The following is a 16,538-nucleotide window of genomic DNA, read 5'->3' as shown; positions in this document are numbered from 1 at the left end:
AGCCTTTACAATAAGCGACTTACGGATCGTGTTTTACATCTTTAACTTATCGTAAATTACTAACGTAAGCTAATTACACTAGTGTGAAACGTACAAGCGTAAAGGCGGCTTGATCTTATAAACCAGAATCCTACACCAGCCAATGTCTCATTGTTTCCTATAATAATTGATATGAAATGGTAAAATACAGTATTTTAAAAATGATTTGAGGCCTGAATGTTAAGCCAGAAAATCTTCACATTCATAAAAATATTGAATGCATCTCGGATTTTTTTTTTTGCCTTTTTACATCCTATTTAAAATTGAAATATATACTGCTCTATTATAATTATTTTAAGTTGAACATACAATATACAGATGGAATAGAGATGAAGCCTCATACTGCACACATTGAATGATTTGACTGACTATACCCATCTATACAACTAGGCCCAATTTCACCGGCAACATAAACGTCCGTTTTCTTCAAACAACCGTTTACTTTAAAAATCTAACAAAAATGTATGGTAAACAATTGTTTAAAGAAAAATGGACGGTAACGTTGTCGGACTAAGCTTTTTAATGAGATTTCAATGGTATCAAAATCGCTTAGTTCTGTATAAATTAGTGAATTGGATGTGTATTTAATGTGTGTAGGTACCAAATAACTAAATAACGACAATAATACGTCCTTCGCTTTAATTAGCTAATAGATTATTGTGTCCATGTCTGTACCTGTCCACTGTTGGGAAGCTAATAGATAGACCTACTACACATAATTTCATAAACTTTTTAGTTATTTAACTTTGATTAAAGGAAATACAATATACATTATATGATTTGTTTCCAGTTGTTATACATTGCTTTTATAAATAATTTGTATTAATATCTATTTTTAAATTATAACCAGTTATATTTATATCGAATATATAGTTTAATATAAATATATGAATTTATTTTAAAGTAATTAATTTTGAAATCTATTGGCTTCCCTTAAAACCAAAAATATGAGAATCCCCTGAAAGTTCAGTATTTTATTTTTGATTATTCAGTATTACAGAGTCGAAGGAGTAAAAAGGGTTTTCTTATATTTTGTACTAAAATCTTTACGAATATTTACCTACATAATATAACTTGTACTTCCCCTTTACAGTGTACTCAGATTATTTGTTAGTAATGTTTTATAATAAATGTATATTATTAATGTAGTGTGGGCTTATTTACATTGAAATTATTATGTCATTTTTATTAAAATATATTTATTTGAAGTATATTGACCCTTTGTAGTCATAGGCATATTACGTGGTTACAGTGTCTATAAAGCTTCTTAATTATCAAATAATTTTCATACGGTGACTAACTGTCAAAGTCTCTTAGTAATTTTATAAGGATAATAATAAAATACAAAAGATTACCATACTGAAATAACACCTTTTATGTCATCCAGGAAAATTTTGTATGTTATGTGTCTGGGAGGAAGCAATTATATAGGAAAATAGTGTCTTTATGACGTTACGTTTGTTATTACAAAGTCCCTGACCTGTTTACGTTATAGCTAGTTATGGTATACAGATGTCGGCAAATAACTTTGCCTCTTTGGTTGGCAGCGTGAGGGAGTGTCAGACTCTGACTGACTAAAACCCTTCTTGTTCCGTCGTAGGCCTTATATGTACCAGGGCCACGGTAACTCTTTCGAACAAGCCGGCAGTCCCGGGTAACTTTGCCTCTTAGGGCGAATTTCACTGACAGTTGTTTTTATAATCGGTCGCTTAAACGACAACGTTTTTTTATGTTTTGCGAATTAGTTTCCTTTACTTAAACCTTCTTCTTCTTCTTATTTAGAGTTCCAAATATTTGTTTACCTCCATCGTATAGGTTAATTGTGTTAATGCAGCGTTTAAATTATTTTTTAAATGATCTCAATGTAAATAGGCCCATTATAAATGTTTGCACAACTATCGATCAATTATAAACGCTTTAAATGTTGTAACAATTATTTACAATTGTGAATTGAATTTAATTTTATAGAAATTTTGATGTTTGTGACTGTTGTACAACGCTTTGTTAAATGCATTGGGTATTTAAAAAAATAAATGAAAAGTTATAGTATAATGAGGTGTTTCTTTGTTTAACCCCTTTCAAATATGATGGCACTAGCTTAGGCTCAGCCTAAATTCACCGTCAAGTCACGTCAGTTTTCTTAATCCAACTATGAATGCTCATGAATGGGTTATGTGATGCGGAGGAATGAAAGTCATGTTGTGAGGAAGGTGATGAGTATGAACGTGGACGGATATAGTGGAAGAGGAAGACCAGAGAAACGATGGATGGATTGTGTGAAAGTAGATATGGGAAGAAAGAATAATACTTGTGAGATGACGGTAGGTAGAAGAGTATGGAAGGAGAAAACATGCTGCGTCGACCCCAAATAAAATTTGGAAAAGGGAAGGAGGATGATGATGAACTATGAATGGTCATGTTCAGTTTTCAAAATAAACAGCTGTTTAAAGAAAAAACTTTAGAAAAACTAATGTTAATATTGTCGGTAACTTGGGCCTTAGTGATTGTGCAATTGACAGCTATTCTACTTACATATTGCGTGTTTACAGATTGATTGAATGATGGAGTGAAACAGGAAAAAGTAAATTGACCGGCACTGTATTTTTGTGCGTGTGCATAAACAATGTTTTTTCTAATAATACGAATGATAATTGTAACTGCTGGTTTTCAAGTAGGTAGGTAAACGGTTTTTTACTGAACTCAAGGATACGCTTTGGACTACGCTATTATGTACTGTCTGCATTCTTAATATACTAGGTACCTACTGTTTGTTTTCCAAAATAAATAAAATAAATAGGTACCTGACAATTAAGCCAAAAGGGGTTGTAACACAGGTTTATTAACTCCTTGTATGTATGTCGCTAATTATAAAACAATACAAAATCATTTGTGCCACGCGTAGGTATATATCTGCGCTCCGACATATAACAGGTTAACATAGGTACCACTACCGTTTGGTTTGGGAAACAGCGAAAATGATACAATTGATAGCAAACTGTTACTCGTATATTTTTTCATTCATTTCATTATTTAAACAACATTTATTACAAGGCAGTCTCCATTGTATTACATTCCTAATAGTTAAGCAGTCGAAGACTTCACAAGCTATACACTATACAGTATTATAAAAACAATAAATATTTTTAATTCTAGTTACATTCGATTTGATTTTGTCATTACAAAAGTATGAATATATAGGTTCATAATCAGTTAAGACTCAGCTATACATTTACATTACGTATATACACAAATAAAATACTAAAGCAAAACTTGCAGGGCTTGCTTACTAAATTAGAAATAAAGAAACCTATTTTATATTTCACTACACACCATTTTTTCAACAATTCGAGTTTGACAGAAGATTAGAAGAAGTCTCAGCGGGTTTTCACAACAGCGAATTTTCAAAAAAAATCGCATACAAAATAGCTAAACAAAGAAACTCTTTCAGCCCTTAATAATCAAAGTCAGTTAATTGGAATTTCCAATTACTGTCTAAAAATACCTAGTTTTCAAACGTGTATTTCACACAAATTATGCAGAATTGTAGATATACTTACAGAAATGTTTAAAATACCGTAAATAAAACAAAGTCAAAGTAAAAAAAAAAAAATCAAATAGGCCTATGAAAGCTCTTTCGAAACGTCAAACTAGTCGCACCTGCTTAGATACCCAAGTATTTGTATGTTTTCTAGCCTCTTTCGGATAAAACTGACGGTGGGCACCATTTAACTATAACGATAACCGAACCACTTTCAGTAGTGAAATCGCTGATTTGACCAAAGGGTGGCAAGTATACGGCTTTCTATTATAGTTTGGTCATTGTTACAATTAAATGGTGCAACTCAGCCTAAATTAAGGAAGAAGTACTTATGCACTATTTTCAAAAGTTGTTATTCCCCAAAGTCAGTTACTGAATGAATCATTCATTCATGTACAGAAATTAACACAAAGGGATAGTGTTATTGATACTCGTTCCTGTTGTCATTACCCTGTAGAAATACCAGTACTGACGCACGCGCAGTAAAGTGGTAGAAGATAAAAATATATATGAATGATAAATATATATGGAGCGGATATTTACAATAAGTTAGGTATAGGTACATATTTCGTCTTCCATTAAGTTTATCTTGCTCATAATTATAGCTTAGTAGTATGTAGTTTTAAGTTCACTGATAACATAACCGTCACTTTTTTAAATTAAAACAACTGTTTAGTGTCAGTTTTCAAAGTAAACCGTTGCTTAAAGAACAACGGGCGAAAATGGGCTTAGAACTGTTAGAAGAAAAGTGTAGGTTTTTGAAAAGAAATAAATAGGTTCTTGAAAGAAACCTATTTCTTTAAGAGTGAACGGATGATTGCTATGTAACTTATGTTTACATAAACAGATAAACATGTGTCAGTAAATATCGATTCCACATTGTAACGGTTTGTAATAACATAGTAAGTTCTTAGGTTATCTACAGTTTTACAACATTGAAGGCACGAGTTTTGCACATAATTTCATATCAATATTTTATCTACCCATGTAATTATTTTGAATACTCACATATCTTATTTTTTTAGGTACTAATGAATAGGAAAGAAGAAAGCAAATACCTAATGTGTCTACAGAATTCATTTCGTTAATGATTAAATGCACTAGCTACGTAAAAGAAAACAGTTTTTTTAATACTTTCTATATAATTACATACGTATTCCTACTATATTTAGGAACTATACCCAACTTGTATCAATTACGTGATCTACAAATAATATTATCAATATAAAAAAACAGTTCGAAATATTTGGATATAAAAGATTTTTCTTTAATCATTGGGTTAGGTCTGCAAATTTTCGATTCGTCAAATAAACTTTCCTACAAAGTTAAAACTTAGTGGTTTCGAGGTAACACAGGTCTTTATTTTTCTGACAAAATGTCCCTAGAATCTAAATTGTTTCGTTACATTTTAAATCATTCTAAATACATTTCAAAAGAAAATAAAATACTGCAAGTTCTTAATATTTGCCTCATCATATCAAACTGGAACTACACTACCAATCCATTTAAACACAGCATCTTTCAACACTCTTCTTAAAAGAAATCTACTTTTCAGGAACCACAGTTACAAGCAATTGCGAAATCAGGAAGTATTTTCCTTCGAAGACTTTGAGATTCTTAATACATGATGTTAACTTCAATAAATAACAACAAAATACTGGCAAGTTGATACTCCTTCAGACGGGGATAGCGCTCTCTCCGTACGCCATCTTCATTATCCTGTATAGACTGTTGATCATCGTCAGGTAGTACAGGGAATATACTGGAAACAATAACATAATGATTAATGACAGTTTTATCAGTAGGAAACTAACTAGCCCGAGGCAATATTTAACAGACTTCCCAAAAAGGGGAGGGGATCTGAATTCAGATGTTTGTGTTTTTTTTTATATTTCACTAGCTTCCTCGCAGCTGTTTTACCAGTTCCTCGTACAAAATATCGAACTTATAGTTTTTCGGTTTTATACAATTAGTATGTCTGTACTATATTTAACTAAACCTCGTAATCTTAATTGCTTCCATGTGATTTAATATGCGTCCTCAAAAATGTTACAAAATGCTTTCCTCTGATGATTGGGATTCGTGATGTAAGTGTTCAGGAAGATTTCTCCATTCAATTAAATGATGGTTAAATGAATATGCGGGCTCCATTATCACTAATAACTTGATATTTTTCTAAATACTGACCAGCCCCCGCAATCAATAGGAACAAGATAAGCACGATGTTCCCGGGAACCCGGAGGAAGTCGTCCAGTCTAAACAGACACGTCACTATGGCGACCAGGAATATGCAGAATATGAACACTGAGTTGAACACCAGCGATAACTGCAGCTTTGACGGACGTTTCTGGAAGTAAAAGCGGCAATTTTTAGGGATCGTGTATATGTATGTCACGTTGGTTAAAAGCACCAGCCTTTCAACTCATTCGTGAAAAGGAACAGTTTGTGGGTTTGATTCCAGGTCATGCAAGTAACGAAAGTGAGTTTTCTAAGTTAAACGTATATCTTGCACACCAATGACTAGGTAAAGCCGAAGGAAATTATCTTGAAGAAACCTAACGACAATTACTTAAGTAACATATTTGGTGGTTATTTAAACAATAGGTGCTAATGAAGAATATTATTTGCATAAATTCTTGGCAGGCCGGTAACATGCAGATTCATCATCATCATCATCATGTACCTACACACACAAATAGCTGATACAGAAGGCTTAAGAAGAATTTAGTTAAAAATGAAAGTATAAACCTCACCAGTATAATCCCAAACAGCGCAATAAGATTGCTGATAGCCGACAGTGTGGAGAACATCACCATGCTCATAGATATAAGATTATCCTCTGGCTCCCTCTCTCTGTGACGAGGCAGGTTCCAGGCCCCGGCTGCTATGTTCGCGGCACAGGCCATCTGGGAAGGATAATATCATCATAATTTAGTCTAACCCTTTACTTATTTCACTGTCATTTTGTTTTTTTTGTGTGTTCTTCTAGTATCACCAGATGCACCTGTTTACCAGTGTGTTATATAGAGCGACGCCAGTCTGCCTAACTGATATCCTCAACCCAGACACCCGTACAAAATACCCCATGGTAACACTGGTTGTCTGAGTTTTAGCTTCTGACTATCCGTAACGACTGATACTTAATGATGAAGAAGTAACAGTCCCGAATACGGATAAACTTGCAATAATGTATGACCACTCATCCCCAAACGTAATGCGTCAAGCGTTTTGTTAGCTAAGTATAAGGATCTGCCTTATTCTTCATTTTCGATGAGGAAATAGTTCTATATAACGAGACGGGATTACCACACAGCATTTTGCAGGTCAAAGTTGAAAGTTGATAAGAGTTTTGCGGTTGATTTATTTTTAGTATCGCGATGATAAGTTTTAGGTAATTCATTTTTTAAATAATTGGTAACTTTTCCTGTTATATTTACTTATTTGTATTTTCCGATAGTGCGATTACACTAATTGTGTCGAAATTATCATATTTCCTATTCTTTGAGGAAATACTTATAATATTCCCTTAACAATAGTGGCGCAATGTGATGCACGCAAATCTTTCTTCTTGTCTACTCACTTCAACACTTCCAAAATGTATGCAAACACCAAAATAGGAAGTGGAATGGTACCAAACGCTGATATGTACACACTTTTGGTCGCGCCAACAATTTTGATAGAATCTTGCCATTAAGATGAAATTGCACCAACATGCCTACTACTAGAACTAAGAATTAAAACAGTTAAAGTGTATTGCACCAATCAACCTATTTAAGTTAACTGAAGCAACCCAATTTTACGAGTCGTTGATGAATTCCTAGAGGAGGACAAGTGTTACGATCACTCAGTCTCATACTGTGAATTCGCTGAATGAGTGTGTTAATGACTGTACCTACGTAAGCGCCATTATTTCAACAGAACATTTTATTTAGAGGCAAGGGTAAATCAAATAAAGATTAACCAAAACTTGGCGCGGTCAATCCGTGGATAGGTTATTACAAGTACCTCAGTGTTTCGGAAGACACGTTGAATTGGGGTTCCCAGTCCCGAGTACAGCTTACGCATTCGTAGCGGGTAATCAGAAGCCGGAAAGTTTGACATCAACTTACAAAGCCCACCTATTGTGAACTCTGGATAAAAATAACATTGTATTGGACTGTAAATACCCACGTTACTCAGATACTAAGTTGTTTTGCTCTCGGCTTATGATTCATTGAATACTCGATCAACAATGAGAGGATGCTACTTTATGCACATCACGTTATATCGTAATCGCTTCACGCCTACTTTTTTAATGCGTGTGCAACCGCAATCAATTATGCATTTACATTGCATACTGAGAGAAAAATGTAATCAGGATAAACCAACAATACAATTATCATTATTTTATGAGAGTAATGAAGAGGTTACGAATTAATATTCGTAATTACCTAGCAGTACCTATTCCCGCGGTTTCGGTCCCATCCCGTGAGAACTACTGGCCGTACGGGGATAAAATACAAAATATAGCCTTTGTTGCTCGGTAAGTGTAGCTTTCGCACAGTGACAGAATTTTTCAAATCAGTTTAGAAACTTCGGAGCCTTTAAAGTACAAACAAAGAAAACAAATGTCTTCTTTATTAATGATGCATATAGAGGTAGATTGCATTAGGTACTGATGGGAATATGTAAAATGGATCCCACCAAAAACATTAAATGTAAAAAAAGCCAATCCTCTACGCAATTCCTCCACCGTAAAAAGTTTTGAGATCGCATAGAAGCCAAGTCCTGTTCAACTTTATTTGTAATAATAAATCAATATTTTGTGACGATATCAATAGTTTCGTTCACTTTACAATAATATTGACTTGGCCATGAGCACAATAAACTACAAATATAATACAGCATATCTTGGAGAGGTGAAAGTCAATCATGAAGTTTAATATCACAGAATTAAATACTTTTAGTTTTTTCAATTGTTACTAAATGACCGACAGTCAGTATCATCCAAAATCATGAACTGCACATTTACTATGGCGCATGTTTGGTCCATGGTGATCTCAAATTCCAATCAGTCCAATCGTAAAATCATGTCCATATAGAATGTATCAATTCAATGGTATTTACACATTATTTCAGGGAGCGACTATTAACATTTTTACGTAAACAACATTTTTTTAAAATAAATTAAACAACTTCGAAATTGTCGAATTTTTTAATCGAATATCTTTTAGAATAAAAGAGATTTATTTCAGAGGTAGATGGCGCTATCACATGAAATTGTTTTTTTTTTTAACTAAAAACCGTAGCGCGATTTTGACCAGGACAACGCCATCTATCGAGCGACCATGCAGTATTTATCGCACTGCATTAATATGAAAGATTTTATCATTATTCATTTTATTTTAACCTAGCTTTTTTATTAACCCCCGACGCAAAAACGACGGGGTGTTATAAGTTTGACGTGTCTGTGTGTGTGTGTGTGTGTGTGTGTGTGTGTGTGTGTGTGTGTGTGTGTGTGTGTGTGTGTATGTGGCATCGTAGCTCCCAAACGGATGATCCGATTGTAATGCGGTTTTTTTTGTTTAAAAGGTATGTCAGTCGGGAGTGTTCTTAGCTATGTTTGGTGGAAATCGGTTCAGGTCTTCAAGGTCATCAGCTCGTTTGCGAGATGTGATAGGAATGTTACACGCTCAGTTTACTTGCAAGTATATGGGGGATCTGAAATTTGAAACACTAATGTCTTTTGGAACCACTGAGCTGGTCTGCTGTTAGGGCACGAAGGTAGGAGACGTAACCCTGAACTGCCTTTCAGTAAACCCATCGAGTTTGGGCTCGTTGAATTTGTCTTGACGAGTTCTCTTCATGTTTCTGATTGACGAGAACCTAATGCTGAAAATGGGATGTGGCGGATGAAACCCTGAAATGCCGGAATGAAACGGATAAACCGATTTATATTTTTACTGAAAATCTAGGATGTCCAAAGGTTAATCTTTATTGTTTCTCAATCTGTGCAATTCTCCCAGAGCCAGTTTGTCATGAGGATTGTTAAACAGCTTCCTTTGGCCGAGATCGCATATAGCGACCCCATCTTAAGATAAAATAAATTAAATGAAAGAAGGAAAAATTAAGGAGCTCCTTCAAAAAGCATGAAATAAAATTAAATTATAAATTTAAAAAAACCCCCGACCCAAAAAAGTACGCAATAATTATGACAAAATTTAAACGCTAAACCCTATAAAAAGGAAAAAATAACTTTTAACACTACGTAAACTAAATTTTGACGTGTCGGGGGACCGCTTTTTACCTTCATAAATACTTACATAAATCAAATGATACCTACTTAATTACAACATTCGTTTAAAAAAAATACGTATCTAAAGTAATAAAGTAGAGCGGTCCCCCGACACGACAAAATTTAGTTTACGTAGTGTTAAAAGTTATTTTTTCCTTTTTATAGGGTTTAGCGTTTAAATTTTGTCATAATTATTGCGTACTTTTTTGGGTCGGGGGTTTTTTTAAATTTATAATTTAATTTTATTCATATGTATGTATATTTAATACATAATAACAATATACCACACTACGTAACAATAAAACAAATAGTAACATTTTGTACCTACATAAATAAAAAACAAAGTTATCAATGCAGTCAAAATTCATACACAATGTTCTTGAAAAACCGCAAATATAAATTTGTTTCCTATTTTTTTATTAAGTTTTAAGGTTTTTATAATTTTCCCTTTATATGTAGCTAATAACCTATCTTGGTGCCAAATTTGAAGGTTCTAAGTTTGCTAGAAGTACCTTAGACTTTTGATGATCGGTCAGTGAGTGAGTCAGTGACAAAATGGTGTAACTTTGACCGCTCATAACTCGTAAACTATTTATTCAAATGTCTTGTAATTTTGGGACTGAGCTTGTTCTAATACTTACTCTTGGTCATCGAAAACCTAAACTCCTAGCTTTGTTCACATGGAAGATACAGGGGGCTGAAATAGCCGCGAAACGCTTCGAGAAAAGATGGTACGGCCGTGCCCGCTTTGCTCGAGTCTTGGCTGGGGCACTGCCGTGCCCTCAGATAATCCAACAATACAATTATTTTTTAAACAGTAATTAAGAGGTTTTAGAGGTCACGAATATTAATGAATGTACCTAAATAACATACTACATGTATTTCTGAACTGTAGGAATAACTGTGACTCATCGAATGACGTCATGCCACAGATTCAAAGGAGGGCGAAAACAAAATATTATATTTGGGAGCGCCCTGTTAGGCTCTCTTCATAATGAAGGCGTGAGTTGGCGCCCGATTGGGACTAGTTTTCACTAATCGCTGGTAAGTCGTCTATGTATAAAAATTGATAAATACTTAACAATAATCTTGAAAGGGGTATATTTTACTTCTAATTGGATAGGATTAAGATCAATCCCATTGAAAATTAATATCGATTTTCTTTTTGTAAGCCTAACCCAAAGAAACCTCCTAGGAAACTTTAATCTCTTTTGACCTGACCTAACCCGAATGACCTAAGTATGTACCAAATACACTGGTACTCCTCCATCCCGTTAAACACCAAGCCTAGGCCAGGCAGATTATACAGGTACTTTCATTGACACACACTTTCATAATATTTTTTCCTTTGTTATTTAATTAATCACCTTTAAAACAAGCACAAGCTGCTAATTCGCTTACGTCATTTACGCCATTTATGTGTTTCTGACGTATGCTTGTATCACACTGACGTCCATTCATTAATACGATTACTATTATTATCTAATGAAAATCGAAACGCTATTAAAATCCGCGGGCCATTTGACTACAGCCTAAACGCAAGAAAATTCGCTAATGCATATAAATCACCTACTTATTGTTAGTTTATATTGATTTATCTGTACTGATAACATAGTGTAACCTTCGCAATATGATACAGTAGTGTAACAGGAAGGTAGATCGTATTTCTTATAAGAAGTTTCTATAGCACGGAATTAACTGGCCCATTATAATGTATGAATATACTTGTGTGAGACATATGTACAATTAATTTATCGTTGAGGCTGTTAGGATAATCTGTTTCTCTCCTTTTGGGCTGGAACTACGGGATCGAGAGAAAGAGTTACTGCGGTACCCTGGTACACAAAGAGCTTCAAAAGAAACAAAGATATGTATTTCTTCTGGTGTACTTTTCCTGTATACCCTATATAAATTATTAAGTCAGTAAAATTCGAAGCGGTACTGAAAATCTGCAGATTCTACCCTAGGCATTATTTAGTGACGTATACTTACAGTGGACATAATACACAGTATGAAGCAGCCGGTGCGCAGTGAGAGGCAACCGCAGCATCTCCTTAACAACGGCAGAGGCATCTCGGTGCTGCAAACCAAACAATCTTTATATCAATATCAAAGTTTACATATAAAGTTTATTAAAAGCTATGGCTGTAGAAAAATAATTATGTTTGTAGGTATCCCAACAAACTAAATTAATAAATCTATCAGGAATTTCTCGACGCCATTTCTTTTTTATGTAAATATAGGTTGAGGTATATTTAGCTAATGTAAATAATTGATGCGATCCATCAGGAAATTAAAAACTTTTGCATGTTGAGTAGTTTTCCTCAAATGCATTATAGTCTGACCATGTACTTCCATCGATTACTTATTTTCTTTGTGTGTGCAGTAAATAAGGACACTCATCCCGGATGAACCACCTTCCTATAAAAAGTACCATTCAGCAATTTTGGCTTGAAAGAGCGATAGAAAAAGTTAGCTACTTTCATATCTACTCTATTAGTACCTAAAGATATTTGTCCGTCGTAAGAAATGACGTCAACTCCCAATTTTCCCCTTTAACCAGTAACCATGGCGCCAGACATGATAGTACCATTTAGTTATATTACTTTATGAAGCCTTCTTGTAAGATGACGGCAGATAGAAGAGTATGGATGAAGAAAACATGTCTGTCGCTTGTGTTCCTGTTCCACGCAAAAGTACTGAATGGATTTTGATGTAACTTGGAATATTTAAATACTTACCTATATATAGTATCTATTATATTATTTCCAAGTTAAGGTTTTCTTGGAAAAGGAAGAAACATCTACACAGTCATACACATATTTATACCTACATACAAACAGTGGCGTTTATGATATTAATAAATAGGACATATTATAAATAGTTTTGTACCAATTTTACCTTTATTTTCCTGCAGTTTAATCTCTTTCTGCAGCTAATAGCGTCATAATTTAGCTAAACCACAATGTTTGTTACGTTTCATAAGCGTCTTATTATGGTACAATTTAATATGTAACCACATAAGTATATTACTTAATCAGTAAACTTATGATGGGATTAAGGAAAAACAAAAACAATTAGTCAATGAAGGTTTTCACGATTTTAATAAATATATGTAGTTAGGTGCTATAACCTACGTAAACAAACAAACATCACTGAAAGTTTTGGTTTGATTTATTTTCCTCCTCGCAATTTTAATGGTGCTCAAATAAATAATGGGTAAACCATGCCCCATTCTTATCTTCTAACTAAATTAAATACATACACTTATATACTTTTTACAAGGTTTTGAATAAACATAAAGTATAAAGTGCTAGAAAATATAGAATAGATATTCCTCCGCTTTGCTGTCGACAAAGAGGTTTGCTCAAGAGGTTGGCAGCATTACCAAATATGATAGCAAAGCTTATCCTTTATCCAAAATATACAGATTAGAATTTTCTTAAAATCTGAAGTATATGAAAAGCCATATAAAAGACCACAATTCTGAAAACGAAGCGACCAACAAGGTCAGAGACTATTTTATACGTACTACATATCATACTAGAACAGTCAAATCTATTTACGTTCACGGGCACGCGTAGATTAACACGAAACGCAGAAACTATGAGTAACCAAATATTCATATTGCAGACAAGTTGATGTCAAATATTATGACTTATATATCAAAGAATATTAGACTTTATGCCTTTGAGATAAAGGAAGTTTTTCGCGTAGTGTTTGTTGGCGAGAAGTTTTTTTATTTGAGAATTCTTTGCGGTTAATGGGAGTATTAGAGGTCAATCTAGTCATGGCTAGAGAACGGAAGCGTGTCTATAATTTTCTGGTGGTATTAGTGGTCAAAGTTCGAAGTTGTTTATGGTTTTTGCTTTGCCAAACTATATGCTATATTACCGGTTTGGACGGTGACTTTTTTGTACAAAAGGTTATATTTTTGCAGCTTTTTTATTTTTATAAATAATTTATTTATTATTATATTTAATTATTTCTGGTCGCGATGGTTGATGAATTATGCGGTTATGGTTATTACCTTCATGATGATTCTACACTCAACACTTTTTGATGAAAAAGTGACAATCCTAATAAACGATCGTCAATTTTTTCCGTCTATAGGAACAAAAGAAACTAATCTATCATAGTTTCACACATCGTTATGTTCCACTAATGACTATGTCTTAATTATTATTAATTTGTCATTGCTTAATAGGTTTGTCTGTGAAGACATTGTTTGTTACGAATGACTTTGATTCAATTTTATATTGATATCATCATTTTTTTTGTAAATCCTGACCACTACGCCTGGAGCTTGACTTAAGGCTCTAAAAATTAAAAAATAATCCTGAAAGGATTTTCCTTGGAGGGATCGGGTTGGAATTGAAGTTTCTTGATTTTTTTGAAGGGACTTCCTATTTTAAAAAGGCGCAACAACAAGGGCCCAAATTCACGGACAACATACTTAAACGTCAGTTCTTTAGAACAACTGTTTACCAAAATTTTTTACGTTAAAATTTTATAGTACTTAAACAGTCGTTTTAAGAATACTCACGTATATGACCAGGGACAGAAAGACAAGTGTGACTTTTAAGAGAATGACCTCTACACTTCAGCTGATATTAAGATAGACCCTATATCCCTAATTAGGAGTTAGGTAAGATAAGTTAGACAGATTGACAAGAACTTCGTGAGTGCCCATTTTGAGTTTAGGCTGTAATTCCAGTTAAGGCAAACCTGATCTTAGCTGAGTGGGTTAATAATTAATGGGGTTGAAGGGTTCTAGGCATATGCTAAACCTAGTAATTACATTAAAGTTATTGGGTATCTAGTAGGTACTATTAAGTTAGCTATTCTAATTTTATTATGGAAACTGATTCTTCTTCCTCCTGCCCTGTTCCCAATTTTATTTGGGGTAGGCGCAATATGTCATCCTCTTTATTGTGTCACTATGGAAACTGATTACTGCTGATGAAAAAAATATATTGTTTTGTATTTTATTATCTTTAGATTTCATGAATTATAATAAAATTATATGCAATGGGATGATATCCTACGTTGCTTATTTCTCAAAGTAATCTGGCCCGCGCATTCGGCCGAGTTTTCGCAACTGTTGCTACTCCGTGTAATCTGGGCCGAGACCCAGAGGCGAGTTTCCCCAAAAATCTTAGTGTAAAGTTTTAAAATAATTTCTCAGTAAGTATGTATTTTCAACTGTTTCAAATCTTGTTGTAATCTTGTATTTAAATAGCAAACTCAACACCTACCTAAAATATAGGTAATTCTTGTTTTTATCAAGACCGGTTTAATGAGCGCTTATATGTATGTCTATCGCCGAATAACAAAGCAACAGACCATTTTTTACTTAAAATACAATTTTTATAAAACCTTATTTCTTGTACTCTATGATATAAATAATGTTTAGGAAAGTATCAATTAATTCCATTAAGTATACTTATTTGTAATAACAATAATACTCGATGAGCCTAGAAACTGCATCTACCAATCTAGCCACATTTACGCATGACTGCAAGCGTATTAATATCACAAACACAACACAAGCAAAGTTATTTATTCGATATCAACAAAACACTTACCGTTTCATTTAATAAGCAGTTACAAAAATGCTGAACAAAAATAACTCAGGATTCGTGTCACCACACAAGCGGACGAAACTATAAATATTTCGCGAAAACGCAACGTCATAACATTCAAACAACTATTTTTCACACTTATTTCAAAAACGTTCTTAAAAAAAACAAACGATAAATAAATAAAATGTTAAAAATAAATATACACACACGCAAGTGTAAACTCCAAAGTGTACTCAAGTGTGCTTGGTTCCATTCGGTCTCATTCGTTCGTTCACTGGTCTATTTACATACACTTTAATTATAACGAATTGATGCATTTGTGAAGTCTATTTTTATTTACAGACGCTTCCAACTGCCCAACGAATGTAATATTTGATTTAATTGCTGTTTTAAACGAGTCTTATCACACTGAATCATTTTCTTGACTGTCCGCATTGAGTATTTTTGCGCTTCAAATTCATTTTTATTTTACATTTTCCATACTGTTTTTAAATTATAACACTGTAATTTAATTACTTCATTTTAAAATAATTAATAATAAAAAAAATATTGCATAATCACATCGCGCTCGCGTCAAAATAATACGTAAAAAGCCGCGAAAATCGAATATGGAACGCGTGTTTTTTTTTAATTACGTAAGACGATAAAGACCGTGCGACGTCTAGTGAGCAACTAGCCATGTGGCGCTTCCTACATCCGTTCAGTAATGGACGGCCCTGGCCTTGCCGCCGGCAGACAATGCTGCAGCGCTTCATTTTATTAACTAATTGTACGGTTGATTGCTTCCGATTGGTCAATGGGTTAGGGAATATCGGATACTCGTTTAAATCTGCCTGGATGGCCAGCATTTTTACGAATAAAACCTTTTTGACATCTACGTTGGTAGTTTATTTCAGTATTATAAGTGTTAATAGCAGATTATTTTTGCCGTTAAAGCTAAAAAATACGTATATTAAGAAGCTTTTGGCCCTTTGCACTGCCCAAATTCGTAATTCGATTCGATTATTAGATATAGACATTAAAAAGTACCTACTTTCGGGCCCTTAATTACATCTGTACAAAAATTGCGCTGAAAAAGACTCTTGTAGGTATGTAGGTAACA

The 16,538-nt window shown here is 33.8% G+C and overlaps 1 protein-coding gene across 3 annotated transcripts; it reads right to left on the bottom strand.

Annotated features, from left to right (window-relative positions):
• Nucleotides 1-3,023: 3,023 nt before the first annotated feature.
• Nucleotides 3,024-15,943, bottom strand: LOC110372190 (uncharacterized). Of its 3 annotated transcripts, none has more exons than XM_064038675.1 (5): nucleotides 15,436-15,943; nucleotides 11,844-11,931; nucleotides 6,331-6,483; nucleotides 5,765-5,924; nucleotides 3,024-5,339 (listed from the first exon to the last, which is right to left on the bottom strand). In XM_064038675.1, the coding sequence occupies exons 2-5, from the start codon at nucleotides 11,922-11,924 to the stop codon at nucleotides 5,254-5,256; spliced, it is 480 nt and encodes a 159-aa protein (XP_063894745.1). In that variant the 5' UTR covers nucleotides 11,925-11,931; nucleotides 15,436-15,943; the 3' UTR covers nucleotides 3,024-5,253. The 3 variants fall into 3 exon arrangements, with proteins under 3 accessions (XP_063894745.1, XP_063894743.1, XP_063894744.1); XM_064038673.1 differs by having other exon boundaries at nucleotides 15,440-15,943; XM_064038674.1 differs by having other exon boundaries at nucleotides 15,644-15,943.
• Between the last annotated feature and the right edge of the window lie 595 nt (nucleotides 15,944-16,538).

This window comes from Helicoverpa armigera, chromosome 16 (genome assembly GCF_030705265.1).
Source record: "Helicoverpa armigera isolate CAAS_96S chromosome 16, ASM3070526v1, whole genome shotgun sequence".
NCBI lineage: Eukaryota > Metazoa > Arthropoda > Insecta > Lepidoptera > Noctuidae > Helicoverpa > Helicoverpa armigera.
The sequence above is the reverse complement of the archived record's forward strand: the minus strand, read 5'-3'. Positions and strand labels throughout refer to the sequence as shown.